The following is a 26,914-nucleotide window of genomic DNA, read 5'->3' on the forward strand; positions in this document are numbered from 1 at the left end:
CACGTGTACTTGCAGCTGTTCATCAGAACAAGCAGCAGTTATGTTTTGAAAAAATACTGCTTCTGTTGGTTTATATGCTTTTATTAACAACAAAAAGCATATGCCATCGTTGCACTGCTGTGAACAAGACCGAATGAACATTTTCAATGTCACTTGAACTCGAAATGACTAGTATTCACAAGTGAATCGTTCACTACTTACAAATAATAAATATCTGAGCCTGCAAAAACTTGAAATCACAACTTGCAAGTGCAATCCTTCACTATTTACAAACAATTCTGAGGCAGCCAAAATTTGAAACAACTATTCACAAGTGAATCCTTCACTACTTACAAATAATACACCTCTGAAATGGCAAAAACTTGACATGAGTATTTACAAGTGAATCCTTCGCTATTTACATATCAATACCCTTCTGAAGAAATCAAATGTGTTTGGCATGCCACACAGTATCTTTCAGCATTATTCACCTTTTAAAAAACTGCGCAGTGGCTGCAGACAAAACGATGCAGAGCTCAGAAGGTGAGTGATTAACAGTAATAAATGTGGTGGAGCAAGAGATGGTGTGCATTGCCAAGGCAGGAAAAGAAGCACGGAGACGAATAATACCCAGCATGTTGAGCAAATTGCCACAAGTGTGAAAAGTGAAACCACTTTGCCAAGTTCTGCAGACAAACGCCTGATGTACCAACCATTGATGTTATAGGCATGCCTGCAAGCATGCACGAAGCAAAAAATAAGCATGGAGGAATGTCATCGGTGAGACATCATGGCGAAATCACCTACAGAAAATGCAGCTAGAGCACAGAACCACAATGCTGGTACCATATGGAGTAAGTCAATAAATTCCTTTCCTGGGAAAGTTCTTTCCAACATTCTGTGCTCAAGGCCAGGTCATTGAAGCCACAGTACACATCCTAAAAGGAACACACCAATAGTTTCTGAGCTATAAAACAGCATCGAACCTAAAGCTTATCATGATACTTCAGCTGCTTATTGAACACAGTAGTCTCAATGCAACGAAAAAGTTCCCAGAACTTTTTGGCAAGGTCGCTAAGCACAAGAACTTTTCATTCAAGCAGAACACCTTGAAAGACGTCAAACTAGTTGCCTGACAGCCCCACTGAATCCATTTAAAACTAAAAAGAGCACTGGAGACAGCTCACACGCCTGGAGAAGCTAGACATTACAAAAGTAACCGGACCCACGTCTTAGTGTGACCGATCGCCATTGTCATGAAGCCAATGGAGTCAGAGAGTGTGCCAACATCCGAGACGCCAACATCGCCATTGCTCGAGAAAGACACGTCATGCCCACTGTAGAAGATGTCATTGGCATTCTCAATAATGCTGCTTACTTTTCAAAGTTCGTTCTGAAAGAGAGCCACCATCAAGTCGAACTGGCTGAAGAATCCTGTAATATCACCTTGTTCTCTACCCATTGTGGTTTGGAGAGATATAAGAGGCTGTTGTTTGGTGTCAACGCAGTCACAGAAATTTTTGGACACCACAAGACACGCATTTCGAGATGAGGATAAAATGATCAATGTCATGATGACAGCCTCACCTGTTGACATAACAGGACATGACCAAAGACTTCACCTGGTGTTAGAACACCTAAATGATGCCAGGCTGACTGAACAAAAAAAAGTGTGTCCTAAGTGGTAGCAAGCTGAAATCCTTTGGGCATGCATTTTCCTCAGTGGGAGTCTACGTAGATGCAGAAAAGGACAAAGCAGTAGCCACACTGACACCACCCAAAAACCCAACGAAGGTAAGAAGGCTCCCCGGCATGCTATACAACAGCAGCTAATCCATTCCTTGCCCAACCGAGATAGTGGTTTCATTTGGAAAGCTAACACACGCGAGTGCAGAATTTTGTTGGAACAAAGAGCACCAGAAGGCCCTGGATGACATAAATAAAGAAATATCTCAAATGCATACCCTAGCAACCCCAATGACACTAAAGAAACCCACATCATCACTGATGCTGGAACAGAAAAATTAGCAAGAGTTCTGAGTCAAGAAGATTCAAGAGACCAAAGCTACAGCATTCTTGCATAATTCAGCAGAGCGTTTACACTAACAGAGGGAAGATACGCCCCACAGGCCGTGAAATGTTGAGCACTTTTGGATGTACCTTGTAGGAGGCATTTTCACAAGGAAGAGACACCACCTGCCTTTGGTGTCTATCATCTGAAAGCCAAGCAGCAAGCTCTCAGCAGGGCTTGAACATTTGAGCCTCAAACTGCAGCACTATTTCAATAGTGAACACATTGCAGACCAGGCCAACCCTGCCACCTATTTGTCAAGGCAAGCACTGCCCACCAACATTATTGGTCCCAGTCCTGAAACAAGTGTGACAGAAGAGTATGTCTCCTTCATCGAGGAATCTGCTATTCCAAAGGCACTGACTGTGCAAGAAATCGAAAGAATGCACGCTGAAGATGTTCCTATGAACCTTCTGATCAAAGCACTGCAGACAAACAACCCCAAATACTTGCCAAGACGTGAAATAGTAACAAGCTGGAACAATTTGTGCAAATCAAGGACGACCTCGCAGTTCCTGAAAATGACATTGTGCTTAGAGGAATGAGACTGATAATTCCCGAAGGAGCACAAGCCCAAATCGCTTGTAGCACACACAGAGGTAACCAATGCAGACTAAACAACTCATAAGAGAGAAAGAGTGGTTTCCAGGGCGTGTCAGACAGAAAGTGGAAGAGGGAATACAGGAATTTCAAGCGCACCAGAGAACTATGATCGAGAAGACATCACCGTTAGTCATGACACAACTTCCACATGGATCGTGGCAGTCCCAAGTGCGACCTAGTGGTCATTCATAAATGGGTACTCACATTCTCCGGTGACAGAAACACTCCCCTTGCTAAGTTCAAAAGCTGTGATGGATAGACTAAGTGACATGTTCACAGTGCAAGGAATGCCACAGGCACTAAAGACAGACAGTGGACCTCCACTGCTTTGGAAGGACTTCGCAGAGTTCATCAAATCTTGTGAAACTCAACATCACTGCGTCACTCCTCCGTGGCCTCAAGACAACGGACAGGTCGAAATGCCCATGAGAAACATGAAAAAGCCAGTGAAGAGTGCCAGTGTTAAGCAGAGAGACTGGCAAGTGAAGCTAAACGAAATGCTCTTAAATTACAGGGTGAAATTTCACTCAACTAAAAATCTGACACCTGCAGAACTTCTATTTGGATGGAAAATCGTAACAAAACTTCCTGACGCTCCTGAGAGGTGCATGCATGCACAGCAGGCAGAAATAGACCTAAAAAAAACGAGCAACAAATAGGAAAACACTGAAGAGAGAAGACATGCTGCACCACACACAATTAAAAAAGGAGTGCAGCAAAGCGACAGTCAGCTCACTTCTATAAGTCAGCCTATGGGGCAGTTCCCTCTATAGTTACAATAGTACAAGGGACGGCAGTGACTGCAGATCGAGATGGCAGGTGGGTTCTGAGAAATGCATCATTCTTCAAGCACATCAAAGAAGGTCGGCAACGCAGCCCAGTCCCTGAAGACTGGGATGATCGGATCACCCTAACGAGTACAACACAGAGTGGCAACATCCAAGCCAGCTTCCCCCCTCCCCAAGATCATCATCACCTGCAAAACATGACACTGCAGCGAAATACAGAGAACAACAGTGAAGACTGAATGAAAGTTTAGGGGGATGTAACATAGCTATACAACAAGAACCCCCTATGCGTAGTACAGAAGAAGCCCGGCACAGCTAGCAGGCCTGGACGGAGAGAATCACAGCGGGCATGGTGTCCGGCAGATACGAATAAACAGTCCTTTAAGTATCTTTTGCAATCCAGTCTCCTCTATTCAGAAAAGACATAACTCCTCTGTAGGGTGGAGACACTGCTGTGGAGCAGTGTTGGTGTTGACCACAGCAATAGAAATGCTCCCACTCTTGCTTGCCAGGGAAATCGCTATGCGTTCTGATGCTGCACATGTGTTCTATCCACAGCTTGTAAATGAGAGACTCTCATGTAACATCACAGTGAAATGGTGTAGTCATGTATCAACAATAACGACAGCCCACAGTCAAAGGCTATGCAAAAAATCTTGGGGATATTATAGTGCCACGTGATGAAATGCAGCAGTCGTGCATCAGTTGCTCAAATTTCTTCATTATGCTTCCTCGCTTCTAATACGCATGTGTGTTCCAAGGCTGATGCTGCACAGGCATGTACCTAGCTTTACTGTTGATGCTGCTGCCGATGATGCTGCTGGCGCAGTCGCTTCCGCACCCTTCTTAGATACGACTGGTGCTGCCGCCGTGTCGTGCCGAACAGGCCAACAACACCATCACGGACGGCTAGTCCGCGATAGTAGAATGAACGTGGTGACCACCGACGTGGCACTCCCTGTGAGTAGGGGTCACCACGGTCGTCATCATCAATGGTGCTGTTGCTGCTCTCATCAATGTACAGGCTCTCATCTTCGTCATCAAGAGACAGATTGTGCAACGCTGCACACGCTGCAACGATGTCGGCTGCAGGTTCTGGTTCATACTGGAGTGCATGGCATCGCTGAAGACAGTGAAAGCGGCTCTTCAGGAGCTTGATGCAATATCGCACAACATTCCACACGCCAGCGTGAGCAGCATTGTACCTGCCTTCTGCAGTGTGTGCGGGAGGATGGCCTGGGATTGGCGTAAGAAGCCAGGGTTCCAGGGGGTAGCTGCTGTCTCCTGCACAAAATTAGTCGTACATTTATTTTTACTTAAAAAAAGAAGAAAGAAACAGCATTGTCAGAGATCTCTGTGAACAAAGCTAAGTAAGTTCCCAAATTGTAGCTGCACTTCAGTGGTTTGTCCCAGACTTTCAGCCTTCTTTTATAGCATGAGCAAGCTTTTTCTTATGTTAATGAAAACATAATATTACGCACAGGTGTCTCCAACGTGAATGTGGCCTGGCAAGCGCCCCACTTGAACTGAAAGCTTAACATTCTGGAAAGTGAGAATAACTTATTTACGCAAATGTAATATCTACCCGATTCTGTAGAGTTCTAGTGAAAGTGTAATGTAACTAGATTTACAAAATCCTGAGGGTGCTTGAGCTTCGCCTTCAAGAGTAAAACGCGATAGCGTTACCGGACCCTGTTAGCATCGTCTTCTCATTAGCTTGACAAGCTTTGCTTCTCAGTGGACACCTCAGCCATGCCTTGAGCAATGGTACATCTGTGCATGTAACATTGGCCATCTGAAACTCCTAACATGTGTGCCTACTGCAAGTGCAGTTGTAAACTGCCCGCTATGCCATAATTCATCATATTATAAATCAGCGAAGCACGCAATATGTGCACCTGCACACTTTGTCGATGTCGTTGCTGCTGATTATGATTAATTATGCTTGAGCACTTTGTAATGGGTCGGCCTTTAAACCACCCACTTGTTGCATGATTCTCATGGCATGACACCTGGTGAAATTCAACCATTCTGCCATGCAATATCACATGTGTGAATGGGACTCCTCGACCAACATGACGCCCTGTATACGGTTCTTTTCTGAAGCACATTGAAGTACCGTCTTGGCTCTTTGGTAAAACACTCGACTTCTAGGCAGAAGGCCTGGTTTATTGCCACTCAAACCCAACATTTTTGCTTTTTATTTATTTGCATCCGTCCCGATTTTCCGCTCACAACCAACACCGCTGGCCCCAGAATTTCTGCAACACATGCTCTTTAACATTACCTCGTTAAACTATCACATGCCCCCATGTTGACTATCAGCAAAATGGTCAAGCGCAATGTGCCTCCACAAAAAGGAAAATTAATTCTCCTGGCAGTTCCGTTTGTTCTGTGATACAGTATTTCAGGTTCTAAGATATTTCTGGATACACCTTAATCACAGGCCAGTTCAAAGGCTGTTACTGGGCAAGCTCAGTCTACATGGAATTGCTTAAGAAAGCCTGCAAGCTTCAAGGCCAGATAAGTTCCTGCTTTTGAACTGTAGAAACATTTCCTGGTCGGCATGCGTCTCAAGATCTCCTCAGTTTGCTTGCACCACTCATGGACACAGGTCTCAGGCACACAAAAAACAAAAAATGCAAGTATCTTCATGTGCCAAATGTCTTTCTTTTGACATAAGCTTTCATAATGAAAGTGGCATTTCCCAGTATGCACTTCATGGGAACAGGTACGACACATGCAAGACGCATTCAAGCATGAAATGAATACATGCAAGCTTTCAAAAAGAAGGTATTCTGTCGCTAAGTGTAGACAGCTGGGTTTTGGTTATGGCTAAGTAACATCATACTGGAGAACACCACACGGAGGAGTTGAGACCAGCAACAACAACGGCGTTGTTTCCGCCTCTCTACTCGTACGTGTCCAGTTCACCAGTATCACGCTACACATCCTGTCGCCCTTTTCTCTTGTCATGGCGATTACACTGCTTCTGCACCTCTTACAGTAGGCAGTTGCCAAGGCTAGGAATGTGGGTTCATTTTGTACTTGACTAACTCGCATGCTATTTTCGGGCTTGTTTTATCAGAACAGTGATGGCTGCTAAATATCAAACTGCTGTACAAGTTCACTAAACATATTTATAAATATTAAAATTTTTACAATGGCAACTGAGGTGAAGTATGGACAGAAGATAGTTTATCAAAAGATAAAACTGGAATATGTAAGCAACACCAATGACTCATCCGGGGTAACGTTAGAAAAGATCCATTGCCTGCAGGCACCTAGCTGTTAAATATTTCATACGAACAATAAAAGTATGTATCAAGTTAGAATGGTACTGTTAAATCTGTGTTCTATGAAAACATATGGTGTTCTCCCCGATATCTCAGCGGTAGCCTTTGGCACACTAAATCTATTCTTGTAAAGGCAGGTTGTTTTCTGCAGGCTCAATCTAAAACCATTTTCATCAGCCCATTTAGCCACTGCGTTTAAGCTAAGCTGCACGTGTCATTCACAGATAGCTAGGTTACATGACTCGAAACCGATGTGAACATTGTCTATTCATACTCATTAAAACATATTGCAGGGAATGACACTATGTATAGAAGTCATATTAACAATAAAAAGTGTACAACTAGGCATGCCGTCTTGCACAACGCCTGCCTCTTGAATGAAAGGTTTGGAGAGTGTCTGACCAACTTTGACACTGAAGGTGCAGTTGGAGAGGTAAATATTTAGCGTATTGCCACACACACCAACAGCTAAAAAGTCAAAGAGGATTCTGGAACACCATGTCGTGTCACATGCATTCTCCAAGCCGAAAAACACAGATAGTAAGAAGCGTTTGTGTACGAAAGCATCCTCAATACATGTCTCAATTCAAGCTAGGTGGTCTTTTGTAGACCTGCTTTTCCCAAATACATCTTGAAGTGGGTCTAGTAGCTGGTTAGATTTGAGAATGTAGATCAGGCACCGGTTTATATTTTTTTAAAGAAAACATGCAAAGGCAGCTTATTCACACAATTCGCCTGTAGGTGCTCACTAAGGATACGTCCTTACCTTGCTTAAAGACACACTAAAGCGAAGCTATGAATTGTTTTTATCTGATATAATGTTGTTTGAAAACTATACTGTCGTTAATTTCCCCATCACTGGTTAATTAATGGATGACAAAATGAAGGCCACTATCTCTTTTTTAGGTTTCGTGCCAAAGTCTTCGCACATGAGTCAGAGTCGTGTCAGGCCCCGGAAACTTTGCAACAGTTTCGGTTTCAAAAAAAGATGCGTGCGCGTAGCGGTTGCCGGGCATCCTAAGATCTGGTTGAACGTGGTGAGGTTGATGTGGATGTTCGCATTTATTCTCTTTCACGAGTTGTTACAAATAAAGAACTTTCATTGAACTGTAGAGGACTCTTCTTTGTTTATTTGTCTATTTTTATTTCTTATTTTGTGAATTTTAAATCAAGCGAAGCGCGGGAACTGGTTGACATGTTCGTAGCGCTTGCCTCCTCTCACCCTTGCCACTCGCTCAGCGATATCACAAGTTGGATTGCGCTCGGTTATCTCGCTCGGTTGACGTACCAAGCATGTACCAAGTATGAATACAGGAAAGATAAGACATTTGATGGGGCGTGCAGCGAACGGAAGCTGCAGGGAGCCACGTCGAGGAGGCCAACCGAGCATTAGACGAAGATGGCTAAATCGGGGATCACATGTTTTGCGCGACTCTGTAGTGTGTTAACCCAGGGATTTCCAGTTACGCGAAGGTTTTTAACGTTTCCTAGAGACAATGGGTGAGCACAAGTATTTGAGTTCATTATTTGAGCAGGTATTCATTTTGCATGAGTACATGAGTAAATCCAGTTCTTTGCAAGCCTGACTGGTCTGACACAAGCGCTGTCATCATCAGCCTGTCTACGCCCATTGCAAGGCAAAGGCCTCTCCCGTGTTCTGCCAATCAACCCGGTCCTGTGCTTTCTGCTGCCACGTTATACCTACAAACTTCTTAATCTCATCTACCCACCCAATTTTCTGTCTCCTCCTCACGCGTTTGCCATCTCTTGGAATCCAGTCAATTACCCTTAATGACCACCTGTTATCCTGCTGACATGCTACGTGCCCGGCCCATATCCATTTCTTCTTCTTGATTTCAACTATGATATCCTTAACCCCCGTTTGTTCCCTGACCCACTCTGCTCTCTTCCTGTCTCTTAAGGTTACACCTATCATTTTCCTTTCCATCGATCGCTGCGTCGTCCTCAATTTAAGTTGAACCCGCTTTGTAAGTCTCCAGGTTTTTGCTCCGTAGGTAAGTACCGGTAAGATGCAGCTGTTATATACCTTCCTCTTGAGGGATAGTGGTAGACTACCATTCATGATTTGATAATGCTTGCCGGATGAGCCCCATCCCATCCTTATTGTTCTAGTTATTTCACTCTCATGGTTCGGCTCCGCGGTTACTACCTGTCCTAAGTTGACGTGCTCCTTTACATCTTCCAGTGTCTCGCCACCTATCACAAAGCGCTGTTCTCTGCCAAGATTGTTCCACATTACTTTAGTTTTATGCATATTAATTTTCAGACCTACTCTTCTTCTTTCCGTATCCAGTTCAGTAATCATGAGCTGTAATTCGTCCCCCGCGTTACTCATCAATGCAATGTCATCAGCGAATCGCAGGTTACTGAGATACTCTCCATGAACTCTTATTCCTAATTCTTCCCAAACTAGGGCCCTGAAAACCTCCTGTAAACACGCGGTGAATAACATTGGAGAGATCGTGTCTCCCTGCCGTACGCCCTTCTTTATTGGGATTCTGTCGCTGTCTTTATGGAGGACTATAGTGGCTCTGGATCCGCTGTAGATTTCTTCCATTATGCTTATATAGGCTTCGTGGATGCCCTGATTCCGCAGTTCCTGCATGACTGCTGATGTCTCCACCGAATCAAATGCCTTCTCGTAATCTATGAAGACTGTGTACAGGGGTTGGTTGTATTCCGCTCATTTCTCTATCACCTGATTGATAGTATGAATATGGTCTATTGTCGAGAAGCCTGTACGAAATCCTACGTGGTCCTTTGGTTGATTGAACTCTAATGTCGTATTAATTCTGTTAGCAATTACTTTTGTAAATAGCTTGTAGACAACGGACAGTAAGCTGATGGGCCTGTAATTTTTCAGGTCCTTGACGTCCCCTTTCTTATAGATCAAGATGATGTTGGCATTCTTCCAAGGTTCTGGTAACCTGTGTCGCTAGATTAATTCGTCATGACGACAGCTTACCTGTTGCCGGCAAAATACGGTTAATGAAAGGCTTGAGTGCGTGTTGGCTCGGCGACAAAGTACGTTCATCGTTTACTTTTGCCATGTAGTTCAAATGATGTGAAGCAATTATACGCACCTTCCTGTTCATGGAAATGCATGTAGCCAGTGTGAAACATTGTGGGCCTTCACTTCTAATACTGTCACTGAAATACATGTAATGAACTCACAGATGCTTCGAGAAATCGTTTAACAGGGAATGTCGTTGGAGCCAACGTTTCGACACGTGGTCTTTTCTTCATCAAGGCAACGCTGCTGCCCTAACGAAGATAAGTCAACTTGTCAAAACATTGCCTCCAGCGGCATTCCCTGTTCCAACGATTTCTCATTGCGTCACGCCACCATCTTCCCCTGAACTTCTGTCTTGTTTGGTACTCAAGGTCTGTAAGAAAAATATGTGCGCCGTCATAAGAGACGTGAATGAGTCAAGCACGACGCGGCCTGCTCGTGATTGTTAATAATTTGCGCATTGGTTCGGAAATTCTGGGTTCAGTGTTTGCTCGTTATGTGCATAGTTCAGCTGTGAATTAAAGGTGCTTTTGCATATTGACACTTTCACACTACGTGTATATCTCTGTTTTTGAGCACAAAACATGTGATTAAAAAAAATAAGATTTAAATTTTACTTGTGTGATCGAGGTTTCTCTTGAGAAATCAGTCAGCTTTCGTTTGTCCAATTCAAAACAAACGAACAAAATTAAAAAGATGGTTAACTAAATATAACGAATGGCCGCGTCGCCCGAATGGCAGACCTGCACGATAGCACATACACATTCCGCTTGCATGCGGAGTGGGAAAGGAGGGCTTCGGCGGCAACCCTCTTCTCTCGGTTTTGCACCCTTTCCCTCTATTTGCTGACCTCACCAGTGACGTCATGAAAGAAACTTTTTGTTCGTGAATCATTTCTAGTAGATACCCGACAGCCGCGAGCGGTGGAAGCGGTGCTGCCGTAGCGTATCAGCATGCGAGAGCGGGTCCTATGGCAGGTACAGGGAGTTTCCGCCTCCTTGTCGTGTCGCAGATTTCGAGAAGTTTTTCCATATTTTGACCACATCCACTCAACACATTTTTAAACTTGGTAAGTTAAGTCTCTGGCCCTCTCAGAGGACAATGTACTTTGTTTTTACCGACTGAGAACTATGTAGGCCCTAGTAGATGCTGTCAAAATCTACAACATCACAGTGAGTTGGTGTGGGAACTTGAAGGCGATGTCGCCACCTGCATTTTATTCTTGCGTGTTTTTTTACGCTTACCAGGCATGCTCATGCGGCAAGAGTTATGCTTTGGGTGTTGTGAAAGGGAAGTTTACTAACGTGAGGAAAATGTCACAGGTCGACTGGCAAGCTAAACAGCACTTGTGTTTGTCTGTTCCTCAGCGTCAAACATGTTGCAGTGTGCGCTAGCACACACCATCGTGACTAACCAACGCCCACCAGTAAACCTTAAGCAAAAAAGTTTGTTGTGAACCACTCTGAGCGTAGCTGGTGGAAACATTAAAGAGACACTAAAGGCGAATAACAATTCATGTCAGAGTGAAAGGTCAATGCTTTAGAACATCTGAAATGTCAATAAAAGCTCGTTAATTCGAACTCGGTTAATTCAAACTTAGAGTTAATTTGAACTGATGCCCTGGTCCCGGCACAGCCCTGTGTATTTCTATGAGGGAAAGCTCCCTATAATTCAAATGCATCGGTATCCACAATGGTTAATTCGAACTGGGAACCCCTGGTTTTCATCGCTCCTCGCAGAAGTCGGCCCAAAGTGAAGACAACGCATTGCAAAACCAAACCAAACCAAATCTACTAGGGGTGCGAAACAACGAAACAGCAGCATTTCTCAGGCGATGAGAATTGAGACGCTGCGCTGCAGCTCTTGAGCAAGTTGCAAACGATGCTCATGGAGTCATGACAGAAGGAACGCAAGCAAACGCAAATTACTGGTTAAATTTAATTTGGATTGCGTTAACTCTGTCATGTAAATAAATGTGTTTTGAAGCATGAATAGCGTAATATATTTCGACATTAAGGCTCACTGCTCGGTGCTTGTTTCTGGCGCATCACTCACTGATCAATTAATTCTGTTCGCTGTTGGAGCTCCATGCACTTAATTTACGAAGTCACCTGCCACAAACATATAGCAGCACCTAATTCGTGATAACAAGTCTAGAGGTGGTTTCTTTGGGTGCTGCCTGCCCAGTGTGGCGCGATGTCCACTCATTAAAGCGCTGTCCCACTAAGAACTGCCGCTTAATTCGAACAATTTTATAGTCCCCTTCGAGTTCGAATTAACGAGCTTTTGCTGTATTATACACAGCAGCACTTTAGCAATCCAGAAACTGAGGGAAATATAGGGACATGATTTGCGCCACGAGTGGGACATTCTGGGACACAAGCCCAATGACATTGTAGGGCCTCAGTACAATTAATCACGAGTACTCAAGCTACCCCTGAAAACAAAGAACATTTCAGTGCATTACAAGGGGGAATAAATGCAAATAGTGCATTTCAGTCTGATTCATGCAAAGAACAACTTCTTGACGTTCACCATTGAAAACAATGCAAGTTCTGATTTCGCGCAGCTGTGCTCCGCTAAAGCCCCTTACTCTATTGCACCAGCTGTGTAATATAATAATAATAATAGTGGGGTTTAAAATCCCAAAACCACGATATGATTATGAGGCACAGCGTAGTGGAGAGCTCCAGGAATTTCGACCACCTGGGGTTCTTTAACGTGCACCTAAATCTAAGTACACGGGCCTCAAGCATTTTCGCCTCCATCGAAGATGTAGCTGCTGCAGCTGGGATTCAATCCTGCAACCTTCGGGTCAGCAGTCTAGCACCAAAACCACTACAACACCATGGCGGTATGCGCCGGCTGTCAGGTAGTAAAGTGGGTACGGGGCGAGCATGGCTACGTCAAAAGGCGGTTCTCGGAGGCGGGCTGTTTGTATTGTGCAAAGGGTATTTTTTCTTTCAAATTAAGCATTTCCTTAAAACGAAACAAGTACTACGAGGTTTCTGTACGGCTAGTTAAACAATAGACATCAACATTATATTTGTCTTTAGTGCTAAGCTCGGGCATTGCTGGGACTGGTGTTGGCATAGTGGATTTCAGGGTTCTGACATTGGTTTGTGAGACAGCATTCACTTTTCACAAAGCCATTCCCCAGTGATAAATGTTGTTTCCTTCTCCTGTCCTGCTTTCGACCTTTTGCCACTGGCGTTACTCAATTCCTTTCCCATTGCGCTAGTTTATAAGTGAGAATCAGCGGTGCAAACAGGCTGTCCAAACACAGTAATCTTTCTCTCACATAGCAATAGATCAAATCATCACACTTAAGGCTACGACTGCTACTGATCCAAATGATTGAATATGCCTGAACCACTACACATTTAGTTTTCTTCATTTGTGAGTGCATAAAGGACTTAATTCCTGCAAAGGACATCATCAAATATCAGAAAAACTAGGGCACTGAGCTGAGTGCGTAAAGGACTTAATTCCTGCAAAGGACACTATCGAATATTAAAGCAACTAGAGTAGTGAGCTTCGTACAGCTGTGGCTTTAACACGCACACTTGTGCACCGCAGTTTATGTAAACAACATCCCCACGAGGTCACAATAAATCCAGTGTCCCAACCATGACATGCTGAATGACATTAAGTTCTGATTTTAACTACTATACAAATTAATGCAACAATATTCTACTTATCACACATACATGTACGTATATACAAGAAAGCACCCTCTAGATAGTGAGATGGGTGGTGCAGGAGCTTGGCGGCAGGTGTTTATCAAGGATTTTAATTTAGGAAGGAACCCACCATGATGGCCTAGTGGTTATGGTGCTCGACTGCTGACCCGAAGGTCACAAGACCAAATCCCAGCCGTGGCGGCCGCATTTCGATGGAGGTGAAATGCTAGAGGCCTGTGTAGTGCTTAGATATTGGTGCACGTTAAATAACATCAGGTAGTTAAATTTCCAGAACCCTCCACTACGGCACCTCTCGTAATCATATTGTGGTTTTGGGACGTAAAACGTCTAGCAATTATTACTATCATTATTTTTGGAAGGGGACTGAATGCCCGTGACATAGTAACTTTTCCTCACCAAGGAGAAACTCGCCGGGCTTGATAATGAGACCGTCCAGGAACCGACGACGCAACCAGTTGGCGATCCAAACATGAGAATCAGGGTCCGATCCTGGTCGGGATGGGTCGATGGCTAGAATCCTTGCCTCTGCGTTACAGATCTGACGACGAAAGCATGGACAAAATGAGATATGCGTTGCTACGTGTAAGTACTTGACAATAGGGAAATTTTAAAAATGTAGTTGTGTAAGTCTTGGCGTAGTTCTAAATCCCGCGCTAAATCCTGTGCTAATGTTGTGTTTGTGTAGGCCCCGGTGTAGTTCTAATTCTCGCGCTACTGTCGATATTGTGTCGGTCTTGCTTTAGTTGTAAATCCTGTGCTCCACAACCGCGAAACCTAAAGAAGTGCGTAGCATGGGCAACCCAGCGAATCCCTTGGCAAGCAAGCGCTTGCCGAGGCGGTGGCGCCCTCTCTTCAGACGTTTTTCGCAAATTCAATAAGTTGTTGCAATTGATTCTTGGTTATTTCTGTAGTTTACGTTATCTTGGACCTTGTTAGTTTATTCTGCACTGGTTTTGAGCCTTGTTAACCTTGTTTTAGGGCTGTATTGACTGCTGCGTGACCATGCGACATGAACAGTGGATGGACGACAAGCCGGGCCCCTGAAGTGCTGCGCACTTAGAAAAAGAAAGAAAGAAAGCAAGGTGGTGGAAGCGAAACTCACAAGCATGACGTTGAGGGCATAGTATCCCACGTCGTAAGCCATGAACCATGCCTCGTCATCGCATTCCGGTTCTTTGATGGCGACAAGAGTGGAGTCCACACACCCGATAACACCTGGAATGCCGCCGTGCATACGGAACACATCCTTCACGACCGCCTTGTCCTGCGGCGTCCGCGGGAACTCGACCCACTTGTCGCGGGTCCCGACGTGGACGATTGCTTTCGCCACACGCAGCACGCACTCGCTGACAGCGGCCTGGGCGACGCCAAACGTTCCGTCGTTTTCCACCGTCGAGAAACTCCCCGTCGCGAAAAATCGCAGAGCACACAACACTTGTTGTTCTACTGACAGCGTTCGCACGCTTTCGAGTTCTTCGGCCAACTCTTCGCACAGGAAACACACTGTTGGTTTGATCATGTGAAAGTGCTGCTGAAACACGTCGTCTGGCATGTCGAATGCAGCGTCGGTAGCGCCGGTCTTTCTTCTCCTGCGCTCGTCCTCCTCAGCCGCCATCAAATACTCAAAAGACGCTGATAGCGCTGACACCGTCATTTTTTTCTATTCCGTCTCAAATCGAAGCAACGCTGATCGAAGCATGATCGAAGACACCGAAGCAGAGAACATCTATGACCGAAGTCACGCTGGCTGTACCGTGAACTGCCGTGAACAGCCGCGGATACTCGATTTTGTCTGCGTACTCGCCATCCTTCTTTTACGGCTTGTGATCGTAAGTGTCGTGAGATAAAACGGGGAACAGCGCTCCGTTATCAGGGAAGGTGGTAGATGTTCTCTGGAGGGAGCGTTTTTTTATTTCCCACTACATTTGCGCAGGAGGCCGATTGCGCATGCGCGGCTTTGGTTCGGCATCGGCGGGTGATTTGAATTCAGTTTTGGCAGCACGTTCCTCGGTTCGGTTTTTCGTAGTGGCTTCCTCGTTTCCTCTCTTCACCCCTTCACTGTTGCGCACTCGTGCGAAGGCGCAACTTCGAAACGCCGACAGCCAAGGGGGAAGGGGAGTTCAAACCACCGAAATTTTCCAATTTTGCTTGTTCCCAGTGCTACCGTTAGTACCAGAGTACCAGTGCTCGTAGGCACAGGCGGCCGCCATGTTTGGCCGACCGAGGCGCCGCGGTGCGAGCATTTGATTGGGGGTGCTGAACAAGGAGGATACATAGAACTATGTATGCTGAACGGCTGAACTCTAGCTGAAACCATCGTTCATAGATACAATAAACGATGGCTGAAGCGTGCTGGCGCACAACACGGTGCACCCCGTTTGTGGCTCTCAGTAGCGGGCGATGGCAGATTCGCAAGAGCTGCAGCCGCTCAGCCTGCTCTGAATGTCGGAACGTGCATCTTCTTTTATGTGACTACATTTTCGATCGGTGGAATAGTGCCAGGGAGCTTGTCAAAATTCGCGAGAAGGCTCAGCAACATCGTCACGAAGGTTTGAATAGTTGCAACACCGTTGAGTTGACCACTCTTTTTTTTTTTTTAAGAACTGTATCATATCAAAAAACGCCTTAAATTTACGCACGTAAATGACCAAATTAAATCTAGTGCGCTTTACCTTTCTTCTTTTTCTTTTTCTGAAGGCAGCAGCGACAGATATTTTCGTGCCGCGCTACTGTCTGACATTGCGCTGCACGATGGCTGTTTTGTGTTCTCTCGCAAAATGCAACGGGATGAGTTGAATTAGGCGATTATGTCAGTTTTTAACGCTGTAGCTGAGAATACGTGCGGTTTTTAATTGATATTACTGCGAAAGCATGGCCTGGCGTAGTGTCCGAAGCCTCTTGTAGCAAATCTAGACGCAGCGCGGATGCCGGCCCCCAACTGTCGCACAGGTGCTTTGGATTCATAGGTCGGTAAACCCACTCATGAGTTGACTCACTCAGACTCAGATCGAGCCGTGAGTCTGCGTGAGTCCGGGTGAGTAATATTTTGGTGAGCTTGAGTCCGAGTGAGTCCGGTTGAGAAAATGTTTAGTGAGTCTGAGTCCGAGAGAGTCCTGTTGAGGAAAACTTTGGTGAATCTGAGTGAGCCCTAAGCGCAAAATATATTCCTTGACTGAGTCTGAGTGAGCTCTAGACTTTTTTGCCGACCGATGGTTTTATCTACACAACTTCAACATTACTACCTGCCTTATGTCGACTCACGTTTATACTCCCGTCGACGCACACATACTTGAAAGCACTAGCGTTCATACTCCAGCTCAATATTCATTAATCAGATGCCTGAGTTACGGAGAGGGGCAGGGGAGCAGGTTGACCTCACCCCCCCCTCCCCCGCAATCTCTTTACCAGGAAGTTCGTGATAAAAATATCTCGTATGAGTCACCCCTTTCAATAAAAATGTCCTTACTAGATTGCAACCACTGACAACTCATATTTGAAAGTGCGAGATCAAAAGACGCCAAGCAGAGCATCAATTATACGAGATCTTGGTATTAAAGACGATTGACACCATGGTCGAAAAAGCCAATTATACGCTAACGGACTCATGAGTTGACTCACTCAGACTCAGAGAGAGCTGTGAGTCTGAGTCTGAACGAGTCCGAGTGGGTAATATTTTGGTGAGCTTGACGAGTGAGTCCAGTTGAGAAATATTTTCGTGAGTCTGAGTCCGAGTGAGCTGTATAAGGGCGAAATATATTTCATGAGTGAGTCTGAGTGAGCTCTACATTTTTTACCGACCTATGTTTGGATCACGATCAAAACCGAAGAAGATTACGTTTCAGTCCGATATTAAGTTCGATCCTGACCGAGCAGCGCACACGCGTGCACTTTATCGCGACATGCCTCAGTCAGGATATACTTAACTGCAATTGAAGGACCGCGCCTGCAACGACTAGACCCCTGTCACATGGGCACTTTCGATCGCGATTTAGCCGGATCAGGATTTATCGCCTGGCCTTTCTTTGCTGTCACAGTAAAACTTCGTTCTTATCAAAACCACAGGTAGACATGCCTCGAGGCTGTGTGGTTCAAAATATATATAAATATGTTCTATGGACATGAACTTGTAAAAAGTGAGACATGTCATTACATCGGAGTCTACCTGTGCCTTTTTGAACAAATTGATAGCCAAGGCGGCCGCATTTTGGATGTGGCGTGTTAAAATTTCCGTGCATGTTAATAACTGAAGCTTGCCTCCAGTCTGCTGCCGTGGCGCCTGTAAGATTTCAGGCAAAATTGAGAAACATTTGTTAGTTGGCTTCGCAGTTTGAGAAAATATGTGGTGCATGAAGACTGTCTTCCTCATTTCAAAATTCTTCGTTGCCGTTCTAATATTCCGTTTAATTTTTTGTCCAGCAGGTGGCCTTTGACGTGGCGGATTGGGTGCAGTTACCGTGCTGTGTGTGCTCCACCGTCGGATCTTAGCGAGCGCAATGCATAAGTAAGCGGTTCGTGGTCGGTGAGGACGAAAAACTCTACACCTTCCAGGAAATGGCGAAAATGTGGGATACAAGCACACGGCCAGCAGTTCTCTTCCGGGGATAGCGGCGCTCGGTGGGGCTTAACTTTCTCGAGAAGGACGAAATCGGGTGCCAACGAGCTGCTGTAATGCAGCCCCGATAGCTGTGTAGGAGGCATCCACTTTTACACGCTGCGGGACGCCGGGCCTTTTGCCAAGGCGTCCTTGACCTTGCGCAAGGCTTCCATTGTGTCTTGGGACCAGGAGAGGGTGTCTGAGCCGTTTCGTAAAGTGGCCAGCAGGTGGAGAGGCTGAAGGATTTGGGCGCAGCGGGGGATGAAACGACGGTAGAAGTTTACCAAACCGAGATATTCTCGAAGCTGGCGCTTTGCAGTCGGCTGCGGTAGAGTTACTGTATATGATTCCTTTAGGTAGCATATACAGTAACCATAGGCTGCGGAAATCCTTGTATGGCTTCAACCTTGTTGGGCTGAGGCAGAACTCCTGAGGCAGAGATGACGTGTCCCAGGAACGATAGCTGGCGCACGCCAAGCTCGCATTTGGCCATGTTCACGACCACCCCGTGCTCCACTAAGCGCTGGGAGACGATGCGCAGATGATTCTCGTGCTCTTCCAGAGTGCTGCTTGCGACTAGCAAGTCACCAAGATAGGCATGGCAGAATCTGAGGCCGCGTATAGTACCGTCCATGAACCACTGGAATGTCTGACCCGCGTTTCGGAGGCCGAATGGCATTCGAAGAAATTCGAAAAGTCCGAAGGGCGTTGCGATGGCAGTATTCGGGACATCCTTCGGGGCAACGGGATTGGTACCAGGTCGATCTTCGAAAAGATAGCGGCACTGTGAAGTCTCGCCGTGATGTAGTGTATGTGCGGTACCGGGTACCTGTCTGGTGTAGTAACCAGGTTCAGCACCCTGTAGTCCCCGCATGGTCGCCAGTCTCCCGGTGTTGACTTTAGCACCATATGGAGTGGAGATGCCCAGGCGCTCGACGAGGGCCTGATGATCCCTAGTTCCAACATGCGGTCAAATTCTTGTCGGACGACTTTTAACTTCGCCGGAGACAAACGGCGAGGCCGCGCGTGTACGGGCGGGCCGCTGGTGCCGATGTAGTGGCGCACCTCGTGCTTCACTGCGGAGCCGGCTGGCGGCTGCCTCAACTCGGGAAGCTCGTGGAGAATGCGAGCAAAGCGTTCGGCGCCAGTCGGCCCGAGCAAAGTGGGACTCAGCGGAGGGTGTTTCGAGGGGTTGCCTTGCACCGTCGCCTGCGACACGGGATCGTGGAGGCGCCTAGCTGTTACACACATCGACGAGAAGGCCGAAATGTCGAAGGAAGTCCGCACCCATGGTGGCAACTTCACCTCTGCCACGATGAAAATCCATCGGAACGTTCTGTTTAAGACTAAATTCAGTGGCAGCGAGCGATGTCTGTAGGTGGCAATAGTTGTGTTATTAACCGCTTGAAGGGGGGACGCAGTGGGGACACGGCGATCTTTTGACCGAACAGGCAACACGCTCACCTCAGCGCCGGTGTGCACGAGGAATCGTAGGCCACTGTCGCGGTCGGTGAGGAAAAACACTGATGGACGACGTTCCGGGGTGTCCGGGACACTGGTCGCCTTCAGTGCCGGCAGCGGTCGTTTCTCGCATGATCGCAAGGAGGAATGCATTTGCGAGCAGCGTTGCCATGCTTCCTGTGGTACTAACAGGTTCTTTGTTGCGCTGGAGAACGCCGGTACTCTTTGGGTGTGCTGCGGGCCTGTATCGCTGCGACTGTGCCGGCGAGGCGGGATATCGGCTCCCGGATGTCCTGCAGCTCGTTGGTAGGCGCGCAAGGGGGGCGTCTGCCTGCAGTGCCGCGATTGACGGCGGAGCGACCGCCACCACTATAGGTCCGCGAGCTGAGAAAGGTCTTTGTTGGCAGACGAGGCGAGGACCATGCGCACGTTGGTGGGAAGTCGCTGCATGCAAGAAGAGCTCGCGAAGCAGTCTGCTGTCAGCGTCGGTGGTTGCAGCGTCGGCCGTATGCGGTATAGCTGCCTCATGGGGCGCAATAGTTGACTGGGGGTCCGGTCGGCGAGTTCCCTGGCGCGCAGTAGCTGTTGCAGTCGCTGAGGCTCTGATGGCGTGAGAGGGCGGATGAGCAGGTGCTTGAACTTTGTGCATGCGTCCTCTGCAGGTGGAGCGATCAGCAAACAGTGTATTTCGCTCGCTGTTGTTAGGTCGGCAGTAATGCTACGAGCGGCGAATTGGGACCAAAGCTGCGGGTCCGCTGTCCAAAACGGCGGGAACTTGATGTCGACGATGGCAATGACTGGTGCGTCAGTTGCGGTTTGCATGGCGTCGATATGTTGAAACGGCGGTAAGCCTTGTCCGGGTCACCACGGTTGGGACGCTTGTGCTTAACTGACTCGACGTATTCTTGTCTCTTCGCTCCCCTCGCCTTTTCCTTCACCGCGTGGTAAAGGAGTTGAGTAGGCGAGCGGAGAACCGGTTATGGAGAGGAGGACTGCCGCGTCTTCCTTGCTTGCTTTGTCGGTTGCCACCACAAGTACGTACACATCATTTTTGACGTCTCGAATTTTAGCGGTTTTGTCACGTCGCGTGACATGAATATTACTTTAGCGTAGACAAAAGATCTCTGACCGTTGGCTAAGGACTAATGGCGAGAAAGATGCAGAATCACAAATAATTATTTGTCGCATGCTGTACCTAATCGTGCATGGTTATCACTCGTGTAGGCGGTTTTCGCGCCTTTCGTTGCATCGCGTTACGAACAGGCGCTACCCACTACCCAGGTGGAGGGTAGGGGATGTTGCCGGCGGCTTGCAAACCCTTAAGTCATGGCACAAGGAAGCGTTACAGAAACAGTTTCTTGTTGGTTATGCTATACATGGTTCTGCCTGCGTGACGCCATACATGGCTATGCCATGCTTTACCCTCTCCCCTCCTTCTTTTCCTCCTCCTCACCCTCACTTCCATTTCCCGCACTCTTACTATACATACTATACATGGCTAGGCTATATATGGTTTTGGCTGGGCTGCGTGACGCCGTACATAGCTATGCCATGCTTTGCCCTCTCCCATTCTCCTCCCCGTCCTCCTCACCCTGACGTCACTCCCCTCATCCTCGGTTCCCTTTCCCGCCCGCTTGCTTGCGTGACGCCAAGCGATGACATGAGATGACAGCATACGATGTCAGCATATCCCTCCCTCCTCTCCCTCCCTCCCTTCCTCCTCTCCCTCACTTCCATTTCTCGCCTCCTTGCTACGCATGGCTATGCTATACGATGTTTTGCCGGCGTGACGCCAAGCGACATGAGACGACTACTGCAGCATACGATGCCAGCATACGACAGCACGGACCCCAAAGTGATCCGCACTTAAGAGGAGAACGATAACAGTGATTGTGCGAGCCGGATGGCAAGCGCGAATGTTGGGAGGAGACCATCAGTACCGTCTTTCTCATAAGCGATAGAATAACTAAGGTAACCAACATATTCCTGTAGGAGCCCTTACAGGGACAATAAAGCACCGCCACCCTTAGCACCATCTGCTACGAAGAGCGCTATCGACTGTTAGGTTTACTGCATGGGCACGGCGTGCAGTCTCGCCAAACTGAAACTATGACTAGGGCGACTATGCATTTTAACTCGACAGCATTAGAGCGCACGCTCGAAGAAAAACCCGCCTGTGTCAGAATTGGAAAAAAATCGCCCCATTTTCGCGAGCTTACTTCAGGAAAAAGTTTCGTTAAATCGCGTTTACAGCCAAGTCAGTTTCGTTAATTCGGGTTGATGACAACTACATTGAACCCTATGGGCGTCTGGCGGAAAATAGAAATTTTTTTTCGTTAGACCGGGAACTTCGTGATATCGCGTTACGTTAGATCGAGTATTGAATGTATATAGTTGGCGTTACATAGTAAGGCTGCATGCTTATGTATGCTGGGTGATGTGACGGATTATCCCAGACCCTGGCGCAGGAAAAGCCGGAGATCGGGCATGGAAGTCGCGAGCCGGGCCATCTCTGTCTAACCGGCAACAGGTAGGACGGGCTGTCACATGCTCGGTCCCTGCAGTAGCGAAAGTAGGAGCGGGGTTGAGCTTCTCTTGACACTTAGAAGTGACGACGCAATGATTCTGGCAGAACATATGAACCTGGCAATATTTAATTGGGAAATGTATACGCTGGCTTACAAACAACAAACTTCGCATGTTCCTGTGCGGCGAGAGGTGTGGCGGTGTGTCAGTAGGACCCAGTCCACATTTGACGCTCTCATAGGAACACCAAGTGGGCAGACTGCGCGCCTAACGCAGGGCTACGGACGGATATCTATTCACGGTTTCACTGTTTACTAACACAGGCCCTGGACCGCTTCCGGTTTCCTGCGCTGGCGTAGGCTAGCAGGATTGGCGGGGAACAAAAGCCTTGGCGAGGAGCCCGTAGAGTTTCAACACTTTTCTCCCTGTGTCTAGCAAAATATTTGAATTAAATATTCTTCTAAGCGACACACAACATTAAAAGAGTTAGTCTTTAACTATAAGCGCCTTTCCTTTATGTGAACGTGGAAAAAGAGTATTCCCTTACTCTGACAAATCTTAAAAAAACGCTTTACGCTTCGGTGTTGCAGAATAATAAATGAGGTGACCGGAAGTTTCTTAGGGTACACCACGTGCTCCTGCTATCGCAATCTTGAAACAGTCTATACACAACTGCCGGCCAGCTTTGCCTGATCCGCCACCGATTTCCGGAGCATTCATATGGCTTTGCCCACCGTCCTCGTTACATGGGCTTAACAGTTGATGAAAACGTAAAACTTATCGCAGGAACATTCGTGCTTGTCATGTAATGCCAACCTGCAACGTCGTTTACGACATTGGTGCAATTTTCCTGAATGACTGGTAAAAGGCACGGCGTTGTACTTGTCGGGACGGTGGGACAGCTATCACTTCGTAAGCCCGTCATCACATTCGATGAAGCCATATTGCGCTGAAAACAAAAGGAAGAAGACAGGACGTGCGCTGTGGTCAGGACATTACCAGGATTTGGGGACATATGCACGTACTGCCATCTCTCGTCGATGACTGCAGTGGCCTGCCGTAACTGAATGGGAAATATGCGAAAAAATTTCTACCTGACGAAAAAAGTTTGTCGTCAAAAACCACTCCCGGTTCTCTACAGTAGAGACCACGGTGTTAGAGGTAGAGACTTATTTGAACATTCTGTTAAAATTACAATGTCGCACCACAAACCGCGTGGTTTCCCGGAGTGTTTAAAATTTTACAATGAGGCCCCATGTTTTTCTAATGGGTGGTGTTCAATTGTTTTTGGAAGCCACATGCTTTGTAGTGCAATACTGTAATTTTACCAAAAAGTTCCAGTAGGTCTCTACTGTATGAAACCCCGAGTCATTTTTGATAGCTTGCTTTTTTCAAGCGATATGATTTTTTTTCGCCGATTTTCCATTCAGCTATGGCAGGACGCCATTGCTACCACCAAGAGATGGCGCCACGCACAAATGTCCCCAAATCATGGGAATGCGTGCGCTGGCTGCTGTAATGGTCCCTGTGTTTTCAGCGCTATACGGCTTCATTGAATGTACCAAACCAACTAGCCCAAAACTCTGTTCTCTTGGTCATCATCACAGTATACATGACCAGGCGCATTGAAAAATCTTCTTGTGTTTTGCGCCCCAAAACAACTCTGTGCACCACATGCAACACTGGGGAAGACTTAAAACACGCCCTGCGTGACTGTTCCCGTTACAACGCAGAGTGACAGATTCTGAAGGCAGCACTACATTTGCAACGCATTTTGAGCTTGGAGTTTCGGCACCTCTTTTTGCCCGTGGCAAAGCAGCGCAGGCAACACGAAAGCGCTGTTGGTGTTTTTAATGACTTTAATGAAAAATTAATATTTACTTTTTTTGTGTATAAAGATGTGTGTGTGTGTGTGTGTGTGTGTGTGTGTGTGTGTGTGTGTGTGTGTGTGTGTGTGTGTGTGTGTGTGTGTGTGTGTGTGTGTGTGTGCGTGCGTGCGTGCGTGCGTGTGTGTGTGTGTGTGGTGTGTGTGTTGTGTGTGTGTGTGTGTGTGTGTGTGTGTTGTGAGCAGGCTAACCTGTATAAGATTATCATGGAAAGGGTTATCTTATATTATCAACGATATGATATTTTAACTACAATTTCTTGGGTTTTGCTTCTCAAGACCACGGAGGGCTCCGGACAGTTTCAACCACCTGGAGTTCTTTAACGTGCCCTCACATCGCAGAAAACACGGACCTCTAGCATTTCGCGTTCATCGAAACGATATAATATTGAGGCACACCGTGGGCCTCTAGCGTTTCAAGTTGATCCAAGCGATATAGTATTGAGGCCATAGGCGTATCTACCGGGGGGGGGGGGGGGGGCAAGGGTCAAGGGGGCGCTGGTCCCCAACTCGCAAAGGTCGGGGGGCTGAGCACCCCTCCTCCACTTTTGTGAGCTTTCACTGCCGGCAGCGCAGTGACAAACCAACAACTATGGCGATGTTTTTGTTCGACACAACTGTCAAAATTAAATTACGAAATTTAAATGTATCCCCAGCTTCTGCAGTGAATATCGTCTTCCGCGCCTCACACGACGCACCGTAGGTTCTCTGCGGTGCGAGTCGCCTGTGCAACGCTTTCATGCCTTGCGCTTCTGCACTGCGGGGGAGGCTACAGCTGAGCTCTCAGGAGTCAGTGTACCGTCCTGTGTTTATGCCGTTCTACCTGACATCATATTTACATCACTGGCGACGCAAGCTAGGGCGGGAACCAGTAGCACTTATGAAGATTTCAGTCAATTAACGTTACTGCAGTTTACAGGAGATGCATCTGCTTTTTCTTCGAAACGTAAAGCATTGCTTGCCCTATTCCCTTGGCTCAAGTGAGTCGATGAGCGCGCAGATGCGCTGAGTGTTATACTCGGGCAGAGCTGACGCGGAACGGCGGTGGATGAAGATTCCGCCTGTGTTTCTGAAATAATTTTATTCGACTGGCTGATCATACTGTAGCTTCCAAGGACCTTAGCAGCTTGGATTAAGGCGATAAAAAAAACGCGTTATCAACGAAGAAGAGTTTACATAGCGATGTCGTATACGCGCACGAACGGTTCAACGACGTTGTACTAGCCCTGAAACGATTTATTATACGCAAATAAGTCCTTTTTGCCGCCTGCTGCGACTAGCCTCTGCCAAACCGTCGTCGCGATGCCATCTTCTCTTTCGTTCGGAACAAGACGAAACGATTTAGGTATTGTTCGACATATCAGCACTAATGCGCGGTTTAGTGCGTACACGTAATTCTAACGACGTAAGTTTCGCGGTTTGGTGACGTTGCGTGACAGGCAAGCTATTTTAGCGCCGACCAACAAATAATAGCCAATACCGAAGAACCAATGGCGAGCAAAGGCAGTATCAGAAATAATTTAGTACGTAGATGTTCTACCTAACGCCGAAGGTACCATACGTTGACCTTTATGATCTCAATACTTTCGTAAAATCATTTCGACGAAGCTTGCTGTTGTTGCTCGTGAGGTTACAGTGCAAAACTCAGTGTCACAAAGTGGCACTCGGCCTATTTTTAGACCTCTCCAAAGCCGTTCACTTCGTCAACCACAACGCTTTGTTAAGAAAGTAGGAATTTTATGGTACTGGAGGCATAGCAAGTTTTTGAACCTAATCGTACCTATAACGTGGAACTCAGATTGTAATATTTGCAGGTGAATTGTCAGATGCACTACCTCACGGGGAAGCGCTTTGTGACCTTTTCTGTTTACACTCTCTATTTACCATATCCCAAACATTGACAGCAAAGCTAAATTTGTAGTCTCTGCAGATGGCGCGACTTTATCTTTTCTGAGAAATTAAGATGCAGAGCTAGTAACAAGGGTTAACAGACCCATACTGGTATAAATCTACCTTGACGAACACATGATATGTGATGAACACGCTACGAGTATGATGAGTAAATTCTGTAAAACGACTGGTATTATACGTAAAAATTTCATTTGTGTACCCTGCATCTGTCGGCACGCCTGTGTACGAGGCACGTATTTACAAAATAAATATTTCGCATTGCTCGTTCGAGCAATAACCACCAATAAAAATATTACCAAGAGGTGCCGTTTCAAAACCGCGTAGTTTATGCAACATGAAATATCTCGTACCTATTTCAGTGGCCTTTTTATAATAAACGCTGCACTATCTAGGTTAATCCCATATACACCGACAATGCTCCAGAAAATACAGTTGGACCAGTTGATAATGTTACTGAATATACTAACAGGAATTATAGCATAGCAGAATCACTAGCTAGACTAACAGCAAACAAAACAAAATATACAGGCAAACATCTAGGCTGGCAAGTAAAGTATGTCGGTACTAATTGGGGAAAACCTACGCTGCATTTTTTTCTATAACTCTGTTAATAAACACAATTAACGATAACAACTTATTGATATAAAAGAAAAGTCACTAATGTATCTACGAAATGTACTGCTGGGAGCGACACAAGTAACATATGCTCATAAATATTTCTTCTTATAGTCACTTCTTTAAAATGCGTTGCTAGGCTAGTTAAATTCTGATAAATTCTAGGAAAGCGGCGCATCAAAAGACAAGGACGAGAGAGGACGCAACACGGTCAAGTGCACTCGTTGCCTGATCTCCCGTGCTATAGTCTTTTCCTGTGCTGCTCTCCAAGCATTTATCACTTTTTTGAAAATCTGAATAGTTAACGTATAAACAATCGTGGCTGCAAATGCTACTTATCTTTGCTTTTAAGGCGCGAAGGAACACAATCACAATAAATGACACGGGACAGAGTGCCTCCCGTGTCAAATATGAACGTACACCAACTCGTCCAACAAAAAGTTTCTC

At 46.5% G+C, this 26,914-nt stretch overlaps 1 protein-coding gene across 1 annotated transcript; it reads right to left on the reverse strand.

The window, feature by feature from the left end:
* Positions 1–41: 41 nt before the first annotated feature.
* On the reverse strand, positions 42–15,223 carry LOC119385531 (putative nuclease HARBI1). The gene is made up of 3 exons (XM_037652949.2): positions 14,578–15,223; positions 13,872–14,013; positions 42–4,725 (listed from the first exon to the last, which is right to left on the reverse strand). The coding sequence occupies exons 1-3, from the start codon at positions 15,127–15,129 to the stop codon at positions 4,232–4,234; spliced, it is 1,188 nt and encodes a 395-aa protein (XP_037508877.2). The 5' UTR covers positions 15,130–15,223; the 3' UTR covers positions 42–4,231.
* Positions 15,224–26,914: the final 11,691 nt, after the last annotated feature.

This window comes from Rhipicephalus sanguineus, chromosome 3 (assembly GCF_013339695.2).
Source record: "Rhipicephalus sanguineus isolate Rsan-2018 chromosome 3, BIME_Rsan_1.4, whole genome shotgun sequence".
Taxonomy (NCBI): Eukaryota; Metazoa; Arthropoda; class Arachnida; order Ixodida; family Ixodidae; genus Rhipicephalus; species Rhipicephalus sanguineus.

Bases quoted from the DNA above. Each gene is read 5' to 3' on its own strand.
- LOC119385531 (XM_037652949.2), bottom strand. From the start codon at position 15,129: ATGACGGTGTCAGCGCTATCAGCGTCTTTTGAGTATTTGATGGCGGCT. The intron at 14,014-14,577 runs GTGAGTTTCGCT...TTTCGTCGTCAG, and splicing joins ATGCCCTCAACGTCATGCTT to ATCTGTAACGCAGAGGCAAG. The intron at 4,726-13,871 runs GTGAGGAAAAGT...AATTTTGTGCAG, and splicing joins GCCCGGCGAGTTTCTCCTTG to GAGACAGCAGCTACCCCCTG.